General features: G+C 33.0%; 2 protein-coding genes across 9 annotated transcripts; both read left to right on the top strand.

The window, feature by feature from the left end:
* The first annotated feature begins 4,816 nt into the window (after window positions 1-4,816).
* On the top strand, window positions 4,817-23,943 carry LOC114265913 (IAA-amino acid hydrolase ILR1-like). 7 transcript variants are annotated; one of them, XM_082919623.1, is made up of 8 exons: window positions 4,817-5,400; window positions 18,704-18,829; window positions 18,940-19,254; window positions 19,531-19,659; window positions 20,613-20,926; window positions 21,971-22,003; window positions 22,500-22,651; window positions 23,805-23,941. In XM_082919623.1, the coding sequence occupies exons 1-7, from the start codon at window positions 5,023-5,025 to the stop codon at window positions 22,552-22,554; spliced, it is 1,350 nt and encodes a 449-aa protein (XP_082775749.1). In that variant the 5' UTR covers window positions 4,817-5,022; the 3' UTR covers window positions 22,555-22,651; window positions 23,805-23,941. The 7 variants fall into 7 exon arrangements, with proteins under 7 accessions (XP_082775749.1, XP_082775745.1, XP_082775746.1 ...); XM_082919619.1 differs by having other exon boundaries at window positions 18,940-19,311; XM_082919620.1 differs by lacking the exon at window positions 23,805-23,941 and adding an exon at window positions 22,755-22,890 and having other exon boundaries at window positions 18,940-19,311.
* Window positions 23,883-25,710, top strand: LOC114265946 (UPF0496 protein At3g19330-like). 2 transcript variants are annotated; one of them, XM_082919625.1, is made up of 3 exons: window positions 23,883-24,021; window positions 24,436-25,026; window positions 25,129-25,710. In XM_082919625.1, exons 1-3 carry the CDS (start codon window positions 23,946-23,948, stop codon window positions 25,494-25,496), a joined length of 1,035 nt encoding a protein of 344 aa, XP_082775751.1. In that variant the 5' UTR covers window positions 23,883-23,945; the 3' UTR covers window positions 25,497-25,710. The 2 variants fall into 2 exon arrangements, with proteins under 2 accessions (XP_082775751.1, XP_028062621.2); XM_028206820.2 differs by having other exon boundaries at window positions 24,436-25,710.
* The last annotated feature ends 1,073 nt before the right edge of the window (window positions 25,711-26,783 follow it).

The raw sequence follows: 26,783 nt of genomic DNA, 5'->3' as shown, positions 1-26,783 counted from the left end.
CCCTCAATGTGGGGTACGTCCATGGGATCGAAATTCGATTCTACTATCAGCCAAAAAATTTCCAAACGATTACAAACGAGACACGAATGGTCTCACAAAACCACCCTTACGTGAATTCTAAATAATCAAGAGGAAAGACCTCACCAAATAGATGAACAAAAGTCTTCAAAACAGAATTGTAGAAGATCCAAAATAACAAACTAAATCAGCTTCAAGGTAAAGCCGAAACAAAATCACAAAGCACTGGATTTGACTAGGGGTGTTCGCGGTTTAGATTTGGACGATTTGCGGATCGGCTTGGACCCACCCGCATCTATGCGGTTTGGGAAAAAGATAACCCGCAACCGCCCGCACTACGGTTTGCGGTTTATGCAGATAGGGTTTGTGAATGTGCGGACAGTTTGCGGATTGGACTTTTTTCTTCAAAAATTTATTTTTGAGTCTTATTTTTTTTTCCATTTTGTAAATATTTATTTTGGGTCATTTTCTCCCCATTTTCTAAAATGCTCCAACATTAATAATTTATGAATTAAAACTTATAAAATTAAAAACACAACAAAATCAATTCGTAACACAAACAAATCATTAAAAATGTTAAATCAAATCATAAACTAACACAAGCACATATTTTAAAATCTTAAACTAGAACTCCATATTCATTAAGGAATTTAAAATTCCAAATCACACTTTATCCAGGACAAGTTCAGTTATGTAACAATAATAATATAATCAGTATTTATTCAGTTTCCGTTGATGTAATATTATTAGCAAATGTAATGCTAGAGTAAGTTCAAAGAATAAAGGGTGTTTTGCTTTGGGCAAAAATATCTAGGTGGGATATAGGAATGAAATCAACGGTTAAGATAAAAAATAAATAAATAAATAAATTTTTTTAAAAAAAAAGTGCGAGCGGGTTCTTGCGGGTGCGGGTTAAACCCGCAACCCTTCCGCAACCCGCAAACATGCCATATTTCAAATTACATCTGCCTGCATTAATATTTTATTTTTGCCGACTAGAAAAATTAGTTAGTCGCCAATTCCACAACTTTTGGCGACTAAATTCTTTTTAGTCGCCAATTTTGATCGCCGAATGTGCATTTTGTTGTAGTGATTGTATTTGCGAAACCGCCCATTTGTATATGGGTTTGGCGGTTTTTGCGGATCGGATAAACCGTTGCCCACCCCTAAATTTGACTAAATCAAGAACAAACAACAACACTATGTTTATTCACCAATTCCAAATCCACTAAATTGATCTTCACGCCGTTGGCCACTACTTCGAAAATAAAAAATATCCCATTTATTGTAGATTCTTGGATTTTTTTTTTTTATCAAAACCATAGCTACTACCAAATTGATTATAAAATACCTATTGGGCCACCAAAACTTAAGTATACTATATTAAAAATATATTATAACCAACACCAAACCAAACTAAATATTTTAATAAATCAATTGGGTCCTATACTCCAATAAGGAGGTATACCCAACAATTTGGTCGGACGAGAGATGGGGCGGACAAAATCTGGATGTTCCATAGGTGGGCTGAATTTTGTCTTCTCAACAAAACCTGCACCAAGTTCGGTAGAAAGGACCCAGGGGGTGGGGTTCTTTCCTGAGGACCCTCCAATGGTTAAGTTAAATTGGAAAAAAAAGAGTCAAGAAGTCATTAGAGAGAGTATGTATGTATTGATATCTTTCATACATTTGTTGGCCTCTTGACATACCATGCCCCACTCATGATTGTTCTCTTGTCTTTGTCTTTTCACATTGTCCTACCAGCTATAAGTTTATGGCTATCTGCAGCCGGCCATGGCAGTGTCGTCATGTCACAGAAATTACGGAAGAAAAGGAAATGACTAGTCTCTTCTTTTTGTCTAGCTCCTAGGCCTAAGTTGGGTTAGAAATTATTTGGATGGCCCATTAAATCACCTATTTGGGCTATGCCCATCAATCTAGACTTTTAAAAAAAAAAAAATTTACAATGCAATATGTCTATATAATAGTAATGAGTTGTGTATTTACATGTCTAAAAAAATAGAAAATAGAAATAATATGAGAAAATGACAAAGCATCAAAGACATCTAGACTTTGAGTGATGATACACAAATATAAAACTTCTACAAAAAATTAAGTGTAAAATACAAATAACCTCTTAAAAATTATTTAAAACATGGATTTTTTCTTGTGATTTTAGAAATTACAAATACCCCTTATTTGAATTTTTTATTTAACAAAATTAATAGGAAAAATAAAACTGCTAACTACTCCCTTATATAACAATAAAATTACTTGAATTATTAATTGACTTGATAATTTATTAATAAAATTGGTCATTTATTATGCAATTAGAAATGTGAAAGGGGACAATTCAGCATGTAATTTATTATGCAGCATGTAATTCCAAAACCAAGGGGACAATTCATATTTTAAACAAATTTTAAGAAGTGTATTTATAATTTACCAAAAAATTAATATAGAATTATTTGATAGAAGTTTATCCATTCATTTTAGATACCAAAAAAAATAAAAATAAAAATAAACCACTAATTGACTTACAAATTTTAAAATGTCACTCTCACTTCATTCTTATAAAAGAAAATTATATTTACAAATCATTTTTTCATGGAAAAGACTAGTGGTTTATAACTATAGAAGAAAATAATATAATTTTATATTTTGTGAGTCATAATTAAAAAAAAATTCATAACCAAAAATAAAAAATTATAACCAAAATCTCAACATAATGTTATAATTAAAGAAAAAAATTAATTATAACTAAAAAAAAACTAAAAATACATATAATATGAAATATGTATAATAGAATTCTCCTTTTTCATAGACATTTTAAACATTTTTTGTCACCACCACCGTTAATTCTTATATCGAAAATAATATACAAGTCCAAATAATTAATTAATAATTAAAAATATATATAAAAAATTAATTTAAATATATTAATTAATTATCACATTATTACATTTAAAAATTAAAACCAACTTTTAAATTAGAATTATTTTTTAGGGGCTGTTTGGTAACATTTTTTGTTTCAGTTTTCAATTTGTATTTACAAAAATTTTAAAAACTATCATAAAAACTTGTTTGATATTTTTTTTTTTGGTTTATAAATGATTGTCTTAGTTTGTAAATTTGAGGAAAAATTATAAACTCAAAAAATGAGTTTACGTTGATTTTTAAACAGAAAACAGAAGTTGAAAAAACCGTGGAGGATCAGTATTAGTAAGTTGGATCCATGTTCAAAACTGCGTAGAAGCAATTTTCAAGTTCCAAAATATAACAGTAATATCAAAAGTTTTCGCTCTCTCGCTCTCTGTGTTTCACCAAGAGCTTGAAGAATAGTTCAGTCTCAGTCTCAGTCTCGGTCTCTGTCTCTGTCTCTCTCTCTCTCTCTCTCTTTTTGTGTTTCATCGACAGCTTCCATGGATTATTTTTTTAAACAACATATCTGTTGCATATCTCTCTCTCTTTCTTCTCTTTTCTCTCCTCTTTTTCTCTGTGTTTCATCGACCACTTCCATGGATTTTTTTTTTAAACATTATATCTGTTGCAAATCTGTAGAGGTATTGCAAATTTCTCAACTCAATCGATCTTAGGTCAGTCTCTCTCCCCCCTTTCTCTCTTGCTTCTCTGTCTCTCTTTCTTCTCTCTTCTCTCTCTCTTTCTCTCTCTTTCTTTGTCTGTGTTTCATCAAGAGCTTCCATGGATTTTTCTGGGCGATGTAGCATCCGCCGGAGAACGAATCGCTGACCCTAACCACGTGGTAGCCGCCTTTCTTGTACGAATCAATGCCCTTATCTTTCTTCTTCGACCTACTCGACGACGAATATGACATAATCAATGATCAATCCTTCAACCTTCAATCTTCAATCTTCAATCAATCCGATCTTGTTTTTCTCAGTAGTTGGGATTGGATTTGTGGATTTGGATGGGTTTGTATTGTTGTGTTTAGGTTTGCAAATGATAATAATAATACAGAAAAATGGGAGGGAAAGAGAGAGAGAGACGTATGTGGATGGATATATGTCATTGCACAAATTTAGAGAGAGAGATGAGAGAGAGAGAGAAAGAGTATGTGTTCCACTTGAGAAGGGGAGATTGTTAATGTGTATGATCTCATTGTCATAAATAATAAAAAATAAATATAAATATTTTAGACCTTAACAAATATGTTTTTTAGTTTATGTTTTTAAAATTTTTTAAACATTTTGTACAAATCAAACGTATTTGTAATTTATATTTTTCTAAAAATAAACAAAAACTAATTTATAAAATTTTTATAACCATAAACTAAAACGTTAACGTTAACGTTATTAAGGTATATGGCGCCGTTTTGTTTTAGGTTATAGAGAGGGGATTGGGATTCATAGTGAGGTAGAACTCACTAATATCATGTTTGTTTTGAGAGATGGAGAGGGAATTCGTAATCCCCTCCGGACTACGAATCCCCTTGGAGAGGGGATTAGGATATGCCTGTAGGACTTGGTATTAGAAAAATAGTCCGGCGGACTAGAAATTTTTTATTTTTATTTATTATTTATTTTATTTTTTACATGTCGGGCATTTTTTTTTTGAACATTAATGTTTAATTCTTTGTATTTTTTGTTAAGTAAAAATCATTATTTTATTTATTTTGAAAATTTTTTATTTTATTTTTATTTTTTTAAAATTTTTTACATATTGGGTATTTTTTTAAAAACATTAATGTTTAATGTTTTTATATTTTTTTATTTGTTTTATTATTTTATATTTATTTTATATAAAAATAATTTAATAATCTCCACACTAACAACTATCATCAAAACAAACACAATTTTACTTAATCTCCTCAATAACAATCCTCACATTATCAACCCCTCTATTCTAGTTCTGAAAACAAACGGACATATAGTCTAAACTTTGCTGCCACCTCATCATCACATAGAAGTTAATAAATAAATAAAAACAATATTTTAAACTAGTTTTGAGTCACATTCTACAGACAAGTGCCGCAAATTTTGGATAATGAATCACTCTACTGCCTCTATGAGCTCCTTCCTCAACATCATCCTCATCATCAATTTTTTGCTAATTGCATTTTCACACCAACAATCATCCTCATCACGTGCTTCGGAGATTGGGCCTCTGGCTCGGGAACTGCTTGAATCGGCTAGAAAGCCCGAGTTCTTCGACTGGGTCAGAGGGGTCCGAAGGAGAATCCATCAGTACCCTGAACTCGGGTTTGAGGAGCACAAGACGAGTCAACTCATTCGATCCGAGCTCGACTCTCTCGCCGTCGAATATGCTTGGCCGGTCGCCAAGACTGGGGTCGTGGCTTCGATTGGGTCCGGGGCTCGACCCTTCTTTGCCCTCCGAGCTGATATGGATGCCCTCTCTCTCCAGGTTCTAAAAGCTCCCTCCCTCTCCCTCTGTAATCATAAATTATATTACTATATATATTTACGTGTGTTTGATTAAGGAGATTTGGAACGGAATTTGAAAAGAAAAAAGAAAAAAATATATAAAATTAAATGAAACGTAAATATATTTTATTCATATTTTATTTTTATTTTTTTCTTCTTAAATTTCTACTCAAATCTCCGGACTAAATATAACATAAGGTAAATTCTTGAGTGTAAACTCTATGGAATTAATTATGATTTATTATAATATTAATTATAATTTAATTTTTTAGTTATTACTTTAGTTAAACGCACAGGGTATCTACCCTAGCGTAACCCATAAATGTGTACCAGTGGGGTGTTTGCTAAAGGCTTTTTTTGAGTTTGTTGGATTAAAATTCACAAAATGATAAGATAGATTAAAATAATTAATAAGATAAAATATCACATCAAATTTATAATTATTTTATTTTTTCTCTCACAAATATCACATCTAACTATAAAAAAATCTAACTATCTTTCCAAAAACAAAAATTTTAATCTACTAAAATAATTAAAAATTAAAATAACTTACTAAAATAATAACTTTCCATACACTCACGGTATATTGTATCGAAAAAAATATAGAACAAAGCTTGAAGGCTCGAAAAGATGATGGCTCGGTTGCCCCGAAATTGAAAACGACGTCGTTTTCTTTTTTTTTTTTGTCCTCTCCTTAAACAGCGACAAGAGAAAAGAGAGAAGGGAGACAGGAGAAGGAAGAAGGGAGAAGAGAGAGAGAAGAGGGAGAAAGAGAGAGGAGGAAGAGAGAAGAGCAACGGCGTGATGGCGACGAGAGATCTGCGAATGGCGATGGGCGACGGAGAGCAACGGCGGCAATGGCGTGATGGCGACGAGAGATCTGTGTGTGTGTATACACAGATCTGTGTATACACACAGAGCAATGGCGATGGGCGATGGAGAGCTCCTCCTTCTTCCTCCTCTCCTTCTTTCTCTGTTCTTCTCTCTTCCCCTCATTTTTTATTTTTATTTTTATTTTTTTGATTTGTGTAGATTTGGTGATTTGTGAGATTTTTTTGAGTTTTGATTTTTGATTTGGGTTTGTCTGTTGCTGTTGCTGTTGCTGTGGGTTTGATTTTTGATTTTTTTTTTGAGTTTGTTTGTTTGTTGAGTTTTGAGTGAGCTCCAGAGCAACACAGCAGAGAGGGGGAAGGAAGAAGAAAAGGGAAAAAAAAAAAAATTCAAACGACGTCATTTGAATTTTCGGGGCAATCGAGCCTCTGTGCATTCGGGCTACGTAGCACGGCCAAAAAATATATATGCGTAACAGTATATGTATAAGTTCCCGGAAACTAGATTGAATTGAAGTGTGGTGTCGTCGTGTCGATGTCGGACTCGGTTAACTATGATGAGTCACGCGCCTTTAAGAACGTGTCTTTGTACTAGGGGTGTGCGTGCAATTTGTTACTATTTGAGGATAAAATTATAAATTAAATCACAAATATCGGATTAATAAATAATCAAATCAATTTGGACGGTTCCAATTTGCTAGTTATTTGAAGAATAATTTTAAATAATTATTAAGTATTTACATAATATATAACACTAATTTGAATAATATTTATATATATATAAGGAAGACTTACGTATAAGTCATAAGAAGTGGACTTATTGTCTAATAGGTTTTATAATAATTAATAACTTTTTCATCAAATACTATTAAAAAAATCATTATTTGTTAATTTTCAGCGACAGTTTAAAAATTTTGTCACAAAAATATCGTTAATTATAATTTTTAGCGATAGTTTTAAAAAATCATTACAAAAAAGTCACTAATTTTTAAATTTTAGCAACAGTTTAAAAATTTTGCCACAAAAAATATCGTTAATTATAAGTTTTAGCTATGGTTTAAAAAAAATTATTACAAAAAAAGTCATAAATTTTTAACCTTTAGCGATAGTTTGAAAAATTCGTCACAGGAAAATGTCACTAACTGCTATTTTTAGCGGCTTATATAAAAAATCATCATAAAAATTATTTTTAGCGACGATTTTATTATAACTTATTTTCAATAGCATTAATTTATAATAAATTTCACATATTAAATCTCTCACGTTGATTTTTCTTTATTATATTTCATGAAAAGTATTTGAGACCCAAAAAAATTCGACAATTATGAGTCCAGATCTTCTACCATAGTTCCCTGTCGTGATTCCTATAGTGCCCCCAAAACGACATCGTTTTGGGTAAAAAAATTAAAAAAAAACACACAAAATCTTTAACAAATCAATAAGCTCACCGACAATCTCTCTCTAGCATCGACCGCTGCTGACTACTATCTCAAACACTTTCCACCCCCTCTCTCCACCCACCGGCGCCACCTCTCTGTCGCAACCCACCTCCCCGTTCCCACTTCCTTTCTCTCTCTTCCTCTTCTTCTTTCTTCGTCTTCTCCTTTCTCTCTCTGAAAACTAGCAAACTCATCGACTCAAGCTTCTCTAGTGACCTCGCCAATGCGACTACCACCACCTCCACAATCGACGCCCGGCACCACCACCTCTCTCTCTCTCTCTCTCGTGATCTTGATCTCACCACCAACCGCCAGCCACTATCATCGGTCAAGCCGATCTTCCCCAACCCATCTCCTCCCCGTGCCATCGCCCTCCAGCCTCCATTGCAGTGACACTCCCTTCTTGATTCCTCCTCTTCGCCACTACAAACCCTAGCTGCTGCCGCCACAGGTGATGTTGAAGAAGAAGACGTGTGGTCTAATCTTAGCTTTTGATTTGCATTGTTGGGACTGGTTTGGGTGAGTGTTTGGTTTGATTTTTCTACTTTCACTTTTTTGTTGTCATGTGAAACAGTAAAAGAATAGTGATGTGGATATAGAGAGTTTTTTTAGAAGATTGCACCTTGACAAACAGCTACTTATAATTTGTTTAGGCATTGGCTTTCCTATCTACTGTGAAATAAGAAAAAGGATTCGGATTTTATTGTTTTTCCACAAATGTTGTCACTCTTTTAATCGAGAAAGACTCTGCTTCAGATGAAGCAGAGTTGAGAACGAAGAACAAGAACATTAAGGAAAAATCTACTGTGAAATAAGAAAAAGGATTCAGATTAAGCTTTATTATTTTTCCACAAATGTTATCACTCTTTTAATCGCGGAAGATGAAGCAGAGTTGAGAACGAAGAACAAGAACATTAAGGAAAATCGCCAGAGAGTGGTGGTTGCAGTGGGTCGGGCTGTGGGGGTCACCGAAGAGTGGTGCCGGTGGTACCTTCTCCTCTTCTTCTGATTTTCTTCTTCTCAGTCTCAGTTTCTCGTCTGGATTGATTTTTTTTCAACACCCAAAACGATGTCGTTTTGGGTGTAGGAACCTTGGCAGAGGATCCAAACTCAAAAATTCTACCCACAATGATATATTAGGATAGGTGTCAATTTTTGATTTGTTACACTTCCAATAATTGAGGGCCCAATTTCCTTGTCACATCATTGTGGGTGAATTTGTGGATTTATAGCATTACTCATATTTCATTAGAGGTATATATATATATGTATGTATTAATTATAGTGGAGCAAAGCGATTTCGATGGTGAATTATAAATTTCAAATTGCAGTTCAAAACTAACCCGCATTTAGTGGATGGATCGGCACAGATTGGGTGATATTTTGCACAGCCTTATTTTATATGCAGTAGGGGTTAGGAATGACTTAGGGGAAGTATGTTTACAAAATTATTACAAATTGATGAAAAAAATTAGAATTTTTTTTTTTCCGTTTGTTTGGACAATATATATATTTGTACTTTTTAGCATCTGGTATAATTAAAAATGAAAGTTAATGAAAACAAATGTCATCGTCAACGGAAACAAATTTATTTGAGCAAAAAATGTTTTTTACCTTTAAAAGTCATAAAACATTTTCTAAATTAAATTCTTACTAATGTCACTATACTACCACCGCTAATCTCACCTCCATCATCGTCGTCATCATCATCATCATCATCATTACTGATGCCACCACCTCACCACCACAACCTCCCTCTTCACCTTCTTACCACCACCAAACATAGAAAGAAAAAAAAAAATCATACAAAATATTTTCACCCAAACAAATGAAGCGTACATTGAATTGAATTGAAATTTCATCAATAAATTTTCAAATAAATAGGATAGGATGGGGCCCATTGAATTTTTTCTTACAACCTAACGCATAACGCATAAGTGAGGACTTCTATTTTCACATTTTAATTTGTCTCCGTACATAAATATTTTTAATGGATAAATTACACTTGGCTTTTTTTAAATTTAGAAAAGATGAAATTAGTCTCACACTTTTGATATAGTTGTACTAATCTAGTAATTTTAATTACAAAAGAGTTAGGCTTTTTTCATCATAAATTCATTAGTTGTACTCCCTCCATTCCGTTCCAAAATATTAGTCCCTTATTCCATTGTTCATTATCCCAAAATATTAATCCCTTTTAAAAAATCAAGGAATAAAATAATATGAATTTACTATTTTGCCCTTTTTCTAAACTCATTAATAACATAAAAAGTACAATTATGACAACTGATATTCCAAAAAAATGTACTATCAAAGGGTAATTTTGAAATATTAATATTTTTAAAATGTAATAATTGTACAATAAAAAAAAAAGTTGGATTCTCCAAAAGGGACTATTATTTTGGGACGGAGAGAGTATGAAAATGACATGTCATCGTTGTCTATTAAAAAATGTGTATTTATCTTTATTTATTTCAGTATTTATCCATCGTCTACATTAGTTTCGATGGCTTTAGCCCTTGTAAAAGAAACGTCAATGTAATTATGTAAAAAATGTGGAACTGATTATATTTTTTTCAAACGTCAAAGGAGACTAGTGTAATTTACCTTTTATTTAAATTTATATATCAAATTTCAAATAAAATTACAACATTAGGACATCAAATTTTGAACAAAAATAGCTATATCTTTTAGGGCAAATCTAGGAAGCATAGATACGGATACGAGATACGGATACGACACGATATGGATACGGCAATACAACAAAACCTAAAAAAATAAGATACCGGTACGGCTAGGATATGTTTGTGAAAAATATATATTTTAAAACTATTAATAGTGAGTTACACATAAGCTAAAGAACGTTGAGGAACCACAATATAATTTTATAATGCAAAATACTAACCTTTAAGAATTTTGTATTAATTTAAGCTAGTAGCTTATTTACTTTTTAATTTTTTAATAGGTCTTGCAAATATTTCATTTCAATATCAAGTTTAATATATTTATATTACAATAATAGAACACTTCACAACTTGTCCCTATGTTTTTTGACACTAGTGAAAAATATTGTATTCAAGTTTACTTGCTTATTTATTTATTGATATTTAATTTTACCATTGTTATATTCTCTTGTTAATTCTTACTTTCTATGTAGTTATAGGGGACATGCATGAAATAATCAGGATACATCAATTTGATAAATTCTATTATTTAACTCACTATGCTCTTCTTATTGAAGAACTTAACAAAGTATTAGAAAAATATTCTTATATTTATACTTGCAATTATATTATATTATATTACTATGCAAGAAATGTTACGGTTGCGTTTGATAGAGTTTTGTAAATATGATTTGAGAGTATGAGTTGTATTTTGAGTTTGTGAGTTGTGGAATTATGATTTGAGTGTAGAAAATTTGTTTGGTTATGATTTTTGAATAGAGTGTTGAATTGAGTTTTGAATTGAGTGTGGAATTGAATTTTGAAAGTTTGATTTGACATGTGAAGTAAGAAAATTTTGTTTGGTTATGAGTTTTGGAAAGAGTTTTCAAAACTTAATTCAAATTATATAACTCATAACAAAACACACTACTTTCACACCATTAAAAATTCTGATCAATACTCATAACCAAACACTTTTTAAAATTCAATTAAAAAAAATTATTATTAACAGAAAATAACATTAATCAATTTTTTAATTGAAAATACTACAAAGGAAATAATTTTTTTTTCAAAATAAATATTCAAAAAATTTAAATCATAAATATTTAAATAATTTAAATAATCTAAAAAATTTAATAAGTAAAAAATTAAAATAAATATTCAAAAAATTTAAATCGTAAAAATTTAAATAATTTAAAATGTTAATATTTTAAATTTAAAAACAACTCTACACTTAAATCGTAACCAAACACATAAAACAAAACTCAATTAAAAAATTATTTTTAAAACTCATAAGCAAACACATAACTCGAAACTCTATACTACTTTCACAACTCTACACTCAAATCGTAACTAAATACATAACAAAAAAAATTAAAATATTTAAAAATATTTTTATAAAATAGAGTTTGAATTTATTTTTATAAAATATTTTAAAATTTAAAAAATTAAAATCGTAATATCTTGAAATTAAAATATTTAAAAATATTCAAAAAATTAAAAAACTAAAAAAATCGTAACATGTTTAAATATTAAAATATTTACAGTCTTAAAAAAATTAAAATATTTTTAAAATATTTAAATATTAAAAATATTAAAAAAATTAAAATATTAATTTGAATTGAGTTTTGAATTATGTGTTTGGTTATGAGTTTTGAAAAGTAATGATTATGTTTTGAATTGAGTTTTAAGAAATGGGTGTAGAATTATGATTTGAAAACTCTAAACAAACAGCACACTCAAATCAATGGGTAGAACTATACTTTGAGATGCTTACCAAATGGAGCCTACAATTCTAATTTCATAAAACAAGTAAACATGACTTGGAGTATCCGATACTTCAAAATAAAGTATCCGATACTCCAAAATTAATGAAAAAATAATTAAGAAGTATCCGATACTTTTAATAAGTATCTGATACGTATCCGCAAGTATCCAAGGAGTATCGGTATCCGATACGGATACGTCACCTTATTTGAAGTATCCGTGCTTCATAAGGGCAAATTACCAAGAAGTCTTTTTTGAAAAACGTGTAGCCTATTTAGTCCCATAACCGTTTATTTTTACTCAAAAGTCCTATAACGTTTTTCTTCTTCTCTGCCTTTCTTCTTCTTTGCCTCTTTTGCTCTTTGTGATTTTCGGCGATCGTCGACGGGCAACCACATATTGCTTCTTCTCTTTCTCTTTCTGATATATAGCCACCGACGACCGACGACTACCATCGATTGGGATTCACCAGCAACAACTGACTGCCGACCACTTACTTCACCTTTACCGATGGTGAAGAAGATATGTTTCTGATGCACGGATACTTCAAATAAGGTGAGGTATCCGTATCAAATACCGATACTCCTTGGATACTCACGGATACGTATCGGATACTTATTAAAAGTATCGGATATTTCTTAATTATTTTTTCATTAATTTTGGAGTATCGAATACTTAATTTTGAAGTGTCGGATACTCCAAGTCATGTTTACTTGTTTTATGAAATTAGAATTATAACATTTCTTGCATAGTAATATAATATAATATAATTGCAAGTATAAATATAAGAATATTTTTCTAATACTTTGTTAAGTTCTTCGATAAGAAGAGTATAGTGAGTTAAATAATAGAATTTATCAAATTGATGTATCCTAATTATTTCATGCATGTCCCCTATAAGTACATAGAAAGTAAGAATTAACAAGAGAATATAACAATGGTAAAATTAAATGTCAATAAATAAATAAGCAAGTAAACTTAAATACAATATTTTTCACTAGTGTCAAAGGAAAAAACATAGGGACAAGTTGTGAATTGTTCTATTATTGTAATATAAATATATTAAACTTGATATTGAAATGAAATATTTGCAAGACCTATTAAAAATTTAAAAAGTAAATGAGCTACTAGCTTAAATTAATACAAAATTCTTAAAGGTTAGTATTTTGCATTATAAAATTATATTGTGGTTTCTCAACGTTCTTTAGCTTATGTGTAACTCACTATTAATAGTTTTAAAATATATATTTTTCACAAACGTATCCTAGTCGTACCGATATCCTATTTTTTTAGGTTTTGTCGTATCGCTATATCCGTATCTTGTATTCGTATCTATGCTTCCTAGTTTCTGACGAAGAAGATAAGTAGATCTGATGTAGATCTACATCAGATTTGAGTAGATCTACATCAGATCTGGCTAGATCTAAACAAAAAATAGTTGCCAGAATACAATCATCTCTCTATATCTGTCCTCTCCTTCGATCTCTTAATTATTCTACATTTTCTCTACTATACACTTCTCTTTTTTCTGTTTTAATAGAGAAAATTTTCAAATTCTGAACAAGTTTTCAAGTTTTAGTTACAGGCAATAAAAAACTGTAAAATTTTGCAGTTTCAATTTTTTTTAGTGTTGGAATGAATCATGGTTTAAAACTGCAAACTTTTACAGTTTCATAACATTCTTTAGAACTGTAAAATTTTGCAATTTCATAACATGTTTTTCAGTTTGATTAATAAGGATAAATGCTTAATAGATTTTTTCTTTGAAACTGTAACATTTTACCGTTTCAAAGCTTGCTTTTTAGTTTGATCAATATTGGAGATTATTTGCTTAAGCCCTACAAAAATTGAAACATAATATATGTTTTTTCCCATTGTTGCTGTTTTTTATCGTTATATTTTTTTTTCCCTTTTAGTTTATCAATATTTAGCACATTTTGCTATGTTTTTTCGCTCCAATTTCTCCATTTATTCTTTCTTTTTTTTTCCAGCAATATTCTAGACATACCAGTGAGTCTTCAATGATGTTCTTAACATCTAGCGAACGTTTTGGACATTTCGGCGACTTCCATTGATGTTCATAACACTCCGGTGAACTTCTGGCGACACTCTAGCGACTTCCCGTTGATACTCCGACGACTTCTTAATGATGTTGAACATTCCGGCGAGTCTCTGATAACCGTCTGACGGAAGTCCGATGGTAGTGAGATGTAACAGCATCTGTAAATTAAAAAAAATAAAAATAGGATTTTTTGATAACAATTAAAAATATATAAGACTAAATAGTGTAAGTGTTTTGTTTAGGGATTAGATGGGTTTTAAACTTTGTATATGGGACTTATTGGTAAGTTCCCCCATCTTTTATCGGTTAATTGATTTTTGAACCATATAATTATATTCAAAAGTTAGATATCCAAATTAAAAATAGTATGCGAAGATGTATGAAAATAGAAGCTCCTTGTAAGTATACGTATATTTGTTGCCGTGTTGATTGGTCTTAGACCATCTCCAACGGTTCATCAAACCTGGCATCAAATTTGAAATTTGGTGAAAAAGGCACTTTTTGAAACTCCAACGGCTTCACCAAGCTGGTATCAAATTGAGAATTGAACAAAAAAATCATCAAACTGAGAACAGGATGCAGATTTCAGCAAATTACTGTTTGTGATCTTTGGAGAAGAGGAACCCGTCAACCAGCCAGTTGCCCGGCCGGTTGACCAACCGGTCGACCACTAAAAGGTTCAAACAGTTCAAATGGGTAGGTTCAAACAATTCAAAATATATATATATATATATTTTTGCCTTACCGGTCGACTAGCCGGTTGACCACTAAAAGGTTCAAACAGTTCAAATAGGTAGGTTCAAACAATTAAAATAAAAAATAAAAAATAAAATTTTTTGCCTTACCGGTCGACCAACCGGTTGTCCCTGGAGCAGATTTGATGAAAATCAACCATTGGAGCATTCTGTATCAAATTGAGAAAATGGTCATTTTTTTACTCAGATTTGGGAAAAAATTAGGTGAACCGTTGGAGATGCTCTTAAATGACAAAATTATCACTATGTAGTTTCTTAGTCAACGGATAGTTTCACTTGCATGAAGTAAATTCCAGTAACTAATTACATTTTTTTAAAGTAGTTTTTATGGTTGACAGTGGAAAAAAATTGGTGAGGGATAATGTCTCATTTAATGGACTAATAATAAAAAAAATGGTGTGCACATTCTAGTGTTAACTTGTGCCATTTGCAAAGTCTTCCAATTGGGTATTTAGTGTTATGGATTTTACTAACGGAAATGGCAATGACATATCCACAGTCAAACTTTATTTATGTATGGGCCTAGGGAGCCCTTAAGTTTTTCAAAAATATTTTTTGGAAAAATTACCAAGAAGTCTTTTTTGAAAAATGTGTAGTCTATTTAGTCCCATAACTTTTTGTTTATACCCAAAAGTCCTATAACGCTATTCTTCTTCTCTGCCTCTTTTGCTCTTTGTGATTTCCGGCGATTATTAACGGGTAATTATATCTTGCTTCTTCTCTTTCTCTTTCTGATATATAGTCACCGACGACCGACGACTACCATCGATTGGGATTCACCGGCAACTACCGACCGTCGACTCCTTACTTTACCCTCATCGACGATAAAGAAGATATGTTTTCGACGAAGAAGATGAGTAGATCTACTTAGATCTGATGTAGATCTACATCAGATCTAAGTAGATCTACATCAGATTTGGCTAGATCTAAACAAAAAATAGTTGCCGGAGTAAAATCCTCTCTCTATATCCGTCTTTCTCCTTCAATCTCTTATTTTTTTCTACATTTTCTTTACTATACACTTCTCTTTTTTTGTTCTAATGGAGAAAATTTTCAAGTTCTGAACAAGTTGTTTTCGAGTTTTAGTTACAGACAGTGAAAATTGTAAAATTTTGCAGTTTCAATTTTTTTTTTGTGCTGAAATGAATCATGGTTTAAAACTGTAAAATTTTGTAGTTTCAGTTTTTTTTTTATGCTGGAATGAATCATGGTATAAAACTATAAAATTTTGTAGTTTCATAACATTCTTTAGGACTGTAAAATGTTACAGTTTCATAACATGTTTTTCAGTTTGATTAAAAAAGATAAATGCTTAATAGATTTTTGCTTTGAAACTGCAACATTTTACAGTTTCAAAACTTGCTTTTCAGTTTGATCAATATTGGAGATTATTTGCTTAAACCTTACAAAAATTGAAAAATAACATATGTTTTTCCCATTGTTGCTGGTTTTTGTCATTTCATTTTTTTTTCCTTTTTGTTTATCAATATTTAGCACATTTTGCTATGTTTTTTTGCTCTAATTTCTCCATTTATTCTTTTTTTTTTTTTTTCGGGCAATATTCTAGACATTCCGATAAGTCTCCAATGATGTTCTTAACGTCCAGTGAAGTTCTGAACGTTCCGGCAACTTCCATTAACACTCTTAACACTCCGGTGAACTTCTGACGATACTCCGGACTTCCCGGTGATGTTGAACATTCCGACGAGTCTCCGGTGACCATTTGACGGAAATCCGACGGTAGTAGGATGTAACAGTGTCTGTAAATTAAAAAAAAAAAAGAAAAGATTTTTTGGTAACAATTAAAAATATATAGGACTAATTAGTGCAAGTGTTTTGTTTGAGGATGAGATGGGTCTTGAACTTTATATATGGGGACTTATTGGTAAGTTCCCCATATTTTATTAGCCTTCTATAATTCTATTTTATTTCCTATGTTTTTGAAAAAGAAAAAAAAAAAAAAAATCTTTTGACCCTCTATTTCTTGAATACTTCTACCATGTACATGAGCTGACCATCAACTATTTCACACTTTGCGTAATAACATTGATTTTATTACTTTGATTTTGTACAATATGTAAATATCATTCGTGTTTTTCTATTTTAAAAATCACAAAGAGTAGATTTTGTTATTTATATATATTACATCAACTAATAAAATGCCTTAAAAGAGTTGGTGAACTTTGGAGTTGGTGTTGGACTAAGCTGCGTTGCTTATAGCTCTTGTCAACTTTTCCCTTCCCCATCATAAATAAACTAGGATGGATTCTAATTATATAGCTCAAAAACTGTATGAAATAATTATTAAGAAACAGCAAATATAGATTTATTGATTTTCCTTCATCTCATTTCTCTCCCCCCCCCCCCCCCCCCATGACTCTTATGTAACAATTGTTTGATGCCTTACTCCCTTATGTTTGGTGGCCTTCTGGTGCCTTATGCTGCCAGCGGGTGTCAGAGGTGTTAATGGTTCTATATTGGAGAGTTGGAGGAAGAGGTGGTGGGTTGTGTGTGTGAGAGGGAGAGGGAGAGGGAGAGGGAGAGGGAGAGAGAGGGTTCAAATGGGTGGAATTGGAGATTGACTTTTGTAAATGAAAGAGAGTGAGATCGCAGGACAGGGAGATTGGATGGGAGAGTGGTGATGTTGCAGTTGACGAGGGAGGGAGGTGGAAAGAGAGAGATTAAGAGGGGTTGTTCTGTTTGGTGGCCCTTTGTTGCCTTATGCCGCTGATGGAAGAGGGTAGGTGTTGTAGGTTCTATACAAGAGGGGGAGGAAGAGGAAGTGAGGGTAGTGATGGTGGAGGAAGGGGTTGTAGGGGGTGGTATGAGGGGTGATGTGGTGACATTCGTGAGAGGGCATGGTGGCTGTCCCGGTGGTCTCATCAATGGTGGTTCAGCTATGGCTTCAAAGTGGCAATGGGTTTAATGGATGGTGGTTTGGTTATGCACTTGTTGCCCGAGTTGATGTGCTCTCATTTGGTTCACCGAGTTGTGATGGAGAATAAAATGAAGAGCCAGAGGGCAGTGGTGACATAGGGTTGAAATTTGTATCTTTTAAATTTTAATTGTTTACATCAACGCAATCAGTTAGTTATCCTGACAGCTGACAGATTGAAGGGGTAATTTGTAAACCAACTATAAAAATCTTAGGAAGGGCAATATAATTTCCAGAACGTCAACATAACAAGTTCAATAATGATATTTACACAAACCACCCACCCACAAACACACATTTACATTCATACTACCCATGCCCATGAGTATGTGTGTGACTAGTGTGTAGGCACGCAAGCATGTATGTGTGTGTGTGTTTTGGTGTAACTAGCATTATTGTAATAAGTTTACCAAAATCAAGAGGTGACCACAAAATCTTTAACATTAGGTATCTTTTGATAGCTTATTGGATACAAAGAAGGGTAAATTGAAAACAAACCAATCCACTTATTTGGTTTTAAGAAGATACTATGCCACTTCTATTCCATTATATCTGTATTTAGAAATTTGAAACACTTGTGACCATAATTTGTGGTTTGGTCAATTTGAGTGCTTAACGATCCTGGCACTTTCCAATCACTGGTTGGGACCAGCACTATTCTATATCCATAGAAGGGGTGAAGGGCATATGACAGATCCTTTTTCAACTGTATCGCAATTGATTTGAAGCCACTAATGTTTTCTGCTTTACAGAAAATGTGCTTCCCTCTAGAAGTTTCTAAATTTTTTTAATTTGATGTCCCATGAAACCAACATCACCATCCATTTGGAAGGAACTAGTTGATTGGGAGTACCGAAGCAAAATTGATGGCAAGATGCATGCCTGTGGTCATGACTCTCACGTAGCAATGCTGCTTGGAGCAGCAAAGTTACTCCAAGCAAGGAAGGACAAATTGAAGGTAACTTCAAAATAATAGTACTATTCACCAATAATGAAAACAATAAATTTATTATTTCTTCCATATTTATTGGGTTACTAAATTGTATTTTACCAACTTGTACATTACAGGGAACAGTGAAGCTAGTTTTCCAGCCAGGAGAAGAGGGTTATGCCGGTGCTTATCATATGTTGCAAGATACTGTTCTCGATAATGTAGAAGCCATATTTGGTTTACATGTTTATCCATCATTCTCCACTGGCGCAATTGCTTCGAGGCCTGGTCCAGTGCTCGCCGGTGCTGGACTGTTTACGGCCACAATTCAAGGGAAGGGCGGGCATGCGGCAATGCCCCATACAACTAAAGACCCAATTCTTGTAGCATCATTGGCTATCATTGCTCTCCAACAGATAGTGTCACGGGAGACGGATCCTCTTGAGGCCGGAGTAAATTCTCTCTTTCCTTCATGTGAAATCTTTTTAAGAACGCGCTCTTTTTTTTTGGTAGGTAAGCTGTTAGTTTTATACAAAAAAATATATAAATATTACAGTGATGCTCAAGGTCAACACAGCTTCAAAGAAGCGACACCCAAGCCAAAGGCTTGAACGAAACTAGTTGTTTTCATATAATACATGCATGAATGAACTCGTAAACCTAGAAACTAGCAATAATAGACCGTAGTATGAAAGGTACTATATATTCATCCATTTCAAATCATGTAGGTGGTAACAGTTGGGTTCATAGAGGGAGGCCAAGCAGGAAATGTGATTCCAGAGATTGTTAAGTTTGGGGGAACTTATAGAAGCTTGAGCCCTCAAGGTCTCTCCCACACCAAGGGAAGAATCAAAGAGGTAAAATATTTGTTCTTCATTTTTATATTCCTATAGTAGAAAGTCAATTTGGCCCAACAATAAGGCTTGTCGTCTATGAAGTATGGATACGGATATAGCAATATGACAAAATCTATCAGAATACGTTGAAAATATTATGCTTTAATTTTATTTTATACATTAGCTCAAAGATTTGTGAGAAACCATCATTTAGTAATTAGATATTCGTTTAAGAGCCAATAATCAATTTATTTGTATTTTTTTAGTGGACATGTGAATTTGATAAAATCTGAAAAAGTGGCGTACCACTTTAATCTTACTATTTCTACTTTGCTAAGAAATAAGAAAATATTGAACAAAACTATTCTTGTATTTATTCTGATAATTATACCATAATACCAAAGTTGGCTCAATCATGAGGCCACTTAACCCATCACTCAAGGCCCCAAATTTTTTTAATAACATTCTTATTGTTGAAGGCCCCAATTTTTTCAGAGTCCTGGTATGTTAAGATTTCGTTAAGATTTCAGTTTAATGTTTAGCTCAAGGCCTCACAGATCCTTGGGCCACTACTGCATAATACTATGCAAAAATTCTTACAATTTCATAATAGTATACATGACCTAGAGTGCCCGAAAAGTATCCGATACTTTTCAAAACTAACATCAAGTATTGTATACATTTAGAAAGTAACATATATGTATCTGCAAGTATTTGAGGAGTATCGATATTTGATACGGGTACGACTTCCTATTAGAAGTATCCATGTTTCATAGCTTGTCATTAATGTCCTAGTGGCATAGGTTCAAGTCACAAAAACAATCTTTCCAGAAATGTAGTTAAGGTTGCATACAACTTTGCCCTACTCAGGCCCTACTTTAGCAGCCTCATGTAGGTTGCCTCCTCTTTTTCTTTTTTCCCCCCTATCTTGGCCATTCAAATCATAAAGCAGAATGGACATGTTTTGCCTGCAGATCATCGAGATTCAGGCAACCATGCATCGGTGTAATGCCACGGTGGATTTCATGGAGGAGACACCCCTACCCTATCCAGTACTCGTTAATGATGAAGTGTTGTATGAACACGCAAAGGGGGTTGGAGAGGTCCTGCTTGGGAAGCAGAATGTGCAGATACTTCCAGTGACTATGGGAGCGGAAGATTTCAGCTTCTATTCACAGAAGATGCCGGCTGTGATGTACGCTGTCGGGACAAAGAACGAGACTCTGAAATCAGATCACCCATTGCACTCGCCTCACTTTTTTATTGATGAGGAGGCTCTTCAAATCGGGTCAGCTTTTCATGCTGCTGTTGCAATGTCTTACTTAGATAGTCATAGTGAGGTTGACTAATCACGTATATTTGTTTCCTTATGCATTAAGTGAACTGTTTCAGGAAAATGCTGTTTGGAAGAGCAACAAAATAATAATAATAATAAAATAAATGTGGTTTATGATCTTCTATTTTTTATTTTTCATATTTTAATATTTTCAATGAATTTTTTTAATATTTTAAATAATTTATTTTAATTTTTAGATACATTTAACATAAATATACTTAAAAAATATAATATTTTTGAATTCTTTTTTTTTAAAATAAAACTAAGTACCAAAAAATATAAATAAAATAAAAAATTCAATACATTTTTCGTATTTTTATGTATTCATTAATTTTTTAAAATATTTTTTCACATATATTTTACTATTTAAATACATCTAGGTAAGGTGTATCTAAAAAAATTTTAAAAAATTGCTTAAAATTTCAAAAATAGGAAAAATTGTGCAAATAGTTTCTGTACTTTATACGATGTGTCAATTTGGTCTATGTAGTTTTAATTTGCTCAATTTTGCTCTTAATTTAACGAATTGTGTCATTTTAGTCCAATAAATAACGGTTGTTAAGTTAATATAACGGAAAGTCAAACAATGTATCAATTTGGTCCATGTATTTTTCACAATGTGTCAATTTAGTCCTTGTCAAAATCGAGAAAATTGAAACTACAGAGACAAAATTGACACATCGTGTAAAGTACACATTATTTGACATTCCGTTAAATTAACTTAACAACCATTATTTATTGAACTAAAATGATACAATCCGTTAAATTAAGGGGCAAAATCGAGCAAATTAAAACTACATTGATCAAATTGACACATCGTGTAAACTAGAGGGACTATTTGCATAATTTATCCTAAAAAATATTCACTAAAAATAATAAAAAAACACAAAAAAAAAAAAAAATCAATTTTCAAAAAACTGAATTCAGAAAATTGAAACCAAACATACTGAATATTACAGTGTTTTTCTAATTCAATACTATCTCTTGAACTCACAGGCTGGTAGAAATTATTGAAGTTGAATGCTGCAGGTAAATGAAGTTGTAAACTAACCAGTAGCTAGAAAAGAATTTCTTTGGTGTACCTTCTACAAAATATTATTTGTATTGTGCCTTTATTTTATTTTTTATTTTTAATAATCAGGTGTTTATCCGGTCTATGCGTATAAATAAATTAAGTAAACAAATACGTAGACAAATAATAAATGATGACACATAGACATAGACAAATATATAATTTTGATGTGGTCTTTTGAAATATTATTATTATTCTAATCTTAAAAAATTTGAAATTGAATTTATGATTTTAATTATTAAAATTATTTAGTTTGAAGAATTAAAGTAACACAATTGTGAGAATTTAAAAGTTTAAAGGAGTAAAGTGAGAAGTTTCAATCAAACAATATAATAGGGTTGACCATTTGGACAGACAAAAGGAAATTTTCTCCCCAACGCTTTTTTGAAAATGATTGAACGGTCCAGATTAACAGTGAACAATCTGAAGGATCCCATGAACGCTCATATACAGAGAGACAAGTCAAAACCCAAGTCTTGGATCGCATGCTCTTCAGAGGCTACTATGATCGTACCCACCAAAAAAAATAAAAAAATTCAACCCATTTGCGTCAATGCCTCACCATTAAACCTCAGCAATCCATCGCTCACTCGTCGATTGTGCAGGTACATATATATATGCATGAATACTTGGAAATTAATGGTCTTTGTTTCTGGGTTTTGTTTCAATTTCTCTGCAATTGCTCATTTGTATTGGTTCTTCGCGCAGTGTTTACTTGTTCAAGCATGTGGGTTGTGGGTTGTGGTTCTTTTAGCCCTTTGTTTGTTTTTGTCGCACACATGTTTGTGAAAAGATCTGAGTGAGACTGGAAAATAGACCAGCTTTAACACTGGGTTTCCTTGGCCATTGGTGGAGCCAGAAAATTTATGCAGGAGGGGCAAAAAAAATTGGAAGCGTGAGTGAGGTCTTAATAATACTAGAAGGTGTGTGTGCACATTTGATGAGTGTGCTTGAAATAGACGGTTACAGATTTATGGGTGTCATTGAATTACAAAAGGGCATTTTGGAAAAGTGAAAATCTGTGACATTTTGTGTTCATTCATACCAACTTCAACCGGTGTGCCCACCTGATGGGCGTGCTGTTAAATTTTGATTTGAATCTGAATGTGAATTTGATCAGTTAAATGAGGCAGGTCATTTACGGTAGTCAGTTACATGAGGGTATTTTGAGTAAACTAAAAAATTGTGACATCCACACCATAAAAACTGTTTGCTTTATATATTAGTATAGATAATAAGAACAACTAGAGGTGGACACACACTATGTGTGTGAAATTTGTAATTGGATTTGATAATTATGGCAATCATTTGAAGCAATTGGAGAGAACTGAAACAGTTAATAGCAATTACTACGTATAGTTGAATTTAGCAGTTGCAGTGGCAGTTAGAGAAGGGAATTTTCAGAAATAAAAAGCTGTAACATCAACACTAACTTCAGCGTTTGCTTTATATAATAGTATAGAACAGTATAGATACTATCAGAAACTTTGTGTGCTTCTTTTGTCTCGGTCAGATATGTCACTGCTGCTAATCTGCAGACTGCAGCAAAGTAATGTTAGGAGGATAATTGTGAAGTGTTCCAAAACCCACTAGTATTTTCAGTCATTGTGAAGCTTCATTTTTCTTAATTTTCAGTCCTCATACATTGTTGAGGTGAAATCTCCTGCTGCAATACTACCTGTTATTTTTCTTGATATGCAAAACTTTTGTTCTGTTACTGCACTCGCTTCCATTCAGTCGTTCTTTCATGCTCAACAGATGAATTATTAAAGCAAACCATGTGCTTTCAAACCATCTTCTATGCTATGAGAAGTTCATTGGATGCTTGGATGCCAATGCCCAAACACATGGTCCATTGATTTTTAGTCACCCGCCTCCCAATTTCAGAGGCATGATCAAATGCTGCATTGTTGCATGCCATCATTGTCAACAAGAAGACCAAATCTCATTTCATCACTCCCACCACCGCAGCAAGGTAAATTCTAATTTGGTCTCCTCAATTCATTTACACACAAAAGGTAAAAGTCTTCTAAGCTTTTGGATTTAGGATTTGAAATGAATGGATTTGGCATCAATAATTTAAGTAGTATATGTAATATTTTTATATATGGATGTTAAGAATGGATTTAAGAGCTTTATAATGATGGATTTCAAATAACTTGGTGATAGTTATTTGAAATCCTTCCATAAAGATTCTACTTATACAAAGATCTTAAAAAATACATGTCTCATACCTCTATTCCATCCTCCGTTTTAGAGTTATCAGCCTATCTTTTATAGCTAATCTTCTTATAATTTTGTAAAATTCAACCTCAAATCCATTCATTTGAAATCTACTCATCCAAAAGGAGCCTTAATGTGTTTGTCTAATTGTGTGAATGAAAAGCAGGGAATTCAGCCGAGGGTACGCCGAGGTCAAGTGCTCAACGCTCTCCTACAGTCAATCTCATTGATGAATACACCCTTGCCACCCAGTCCAAGTCATTCAGTGAAATATGGTCCATAATTCATCCTAGTGACCCTTCTTATAAAAATCCAGACTCAGGGCACACGGATGCCCATTGTGCAGAGCAGCTTTTGGCACAGATCCTTAACCCTAGCCGAGAGTGGGTCCAAGAGGCACTTAAGCATGCCCGGCCCAACACGCTTACTCACCTTGTATCTGCCTATTTTGACCACAGCGAGAACACATCCCATCTGTGCCTCATCCTCCGTGATAGTGTCCACAATGCCCACTCTCTCTACTGTGATCTTCATAAACTCCTTGATGTCCTCCCCCTAGACACTGATTCCAACTCTCTCTCCCAATCTCAGTGTGACACAGCCTTTGATGTCTTCCTTCAATTTGACCACCTCAACAATCCCTTCCCCGACCCTGAGTCCCGCAACTTCCAAGACATGCGCCGCTGCTTCTCCCAGCTCAAACAACAACTCCACCGCCGGCTCCGCAAGTCCCGCTCTAGGGTCCGCCTCCTCCAAAGTGCTACCACTTGCTCTGCCATTTGTTTGATTGGTTCTGTTGTTGGTGTTGCCATATCTGTGGTGGCCATAGCTTCTCATGCTGTTGTTGCCATTGTTGCAGGCCCACTACTCCCTGCGTTCCTTCCTTCCAAGATCTCTAAGAAGGAGCTTGCCCATGTGGCACAGCTTGATGCTGCAGCCAGGGGTACTTATGTTCTTCACAATGACCTCAACACGATTGATCGCCTGGTTAAACGTTTATATGCTGGCGTTGAGGATGATAAGCTTCTTATTCATCTCGGATTGGCGAGAGGCAGAGACAGACATCCCATCCATGTGGTTGCAAAGCAACTTCAAAAGAACCATCGTAATTTTCTTAGCCAGCTTAAGGATCTTGAGGAACACATTTGCCTATGCTTTGCTGCAATCAACAGGGCTAGATCTCTCCTCCTCGATGAGATCCGTCTTTATCAATCTCATTATACGTAACCCATTTGCTGGATGAACCAGTGAGTGATTTGTGGTCCACATGTGCATCCTATTTCTATTGTTTATAATTATTTGAACATTTTTGCTGCCCCTAAGGAAGGATTAAAGATAAATTTTTTAATGTATCCAGTTGTCATTTACTTTTTGTATGCCTTCAAATATTTAGTATTTGATGTCTCTACATATTTATTTGGTAAAATCCTTTATTTATACATATTTGTTGAGTGCATCTCCAATTATGCATGCCAGACACATACCATGCCCTTACCTAATTTAACACTACGACTACATTAAATGCTTTGACTCGGTAGCAAATTATGTTCCTGCTACATTACAATGAGTTTTTTTTTTTCCCTCCACTTCTATTAAAGGATGGAAACATAATTCATATCTTATTGGAAATTTAATTGACTGCTTATTTGAACTTCGCTACATTCAATGTTTTAGAGCACTAAATTGGGAGCTCTAGAGCATCACTAATGATGTGGCACAGTGGCCCCCATCAAAGTGATGTGATGTTTTGGCTTGAGTTTTTTTTTTTTTTTTTTTTAAAGCTCATTAGAGCTATTAGTGGTCCAAAAATTAGTGGGATGAATCACCACTCATAAAAAATTCTCATGCCATCCGTAGTGCTTCATTTTGCACTTATTCCAAAATATTTACCAAATACCTGTATGCTAAAAAAAAATACCATATCTTTAATATTCCAAATAAATACACACTCTGATGTTGAGATTGAGAAGAAAATGCATTTTAATAATAAAAAAAAATTAAAAGAAAAAAGAAACTGGTTTACATAAAAATTTCTTCTTATCTTGTTAATGAACCATTTGGAAGTATAGCTAACATCTTGGCATGAACGGTTGGGACTTTGTAATTTGTTAGGGAATCACCAACTTAAAAAACTTGATGACAATGGACTGATTACCATGATGGGAATCACAAATATGTCATGTAACTTGTAAGCATTGCAGGTTGTTATGTAGTCCAGATCTTGGGAAGCTCTGATGTGACCCTTGGTTATTCTAGGTGAAATGGGATTGAAGCTCTGATGTAACCCTTGGTTTTTTTAGGTGAAAGAAGTTCTCTTGAGCTGGAATGTTGCATCGGAAGTAGTAATTATATCGGATTGCACCCCCAAAAAAAGTTATAATAGTTGACACATTTAAAAGTTGTACACATAATGATGTTTCTAAAATACTTTATCAAAATAGGCATAATGGTGTTCCATCCATTTGAAATACTTTGTCCATTAGTTGGTATTAACAGGTGTACATTTGATAACTA

This window comes from Camellia sinensis, chromosome 3, assembly GCF_055761805.1.
Source record: "Camellia sinensis isolate YWXY chromosome 3, ASM5576180v1, whole genome shotgun sequence".
NCBI classification, from domain to species: domain Eukaryota; kingdom Viridiplantae; phylum Streptophyta; class Magnoliopsida; order Ericales; family Theaceae; genus Camellia; species Camellia sinensis.
Note: the sequence above shows the minus strand (reverse complement) of the source record. Positions and strands in the feature narration are given on the sequence as shown.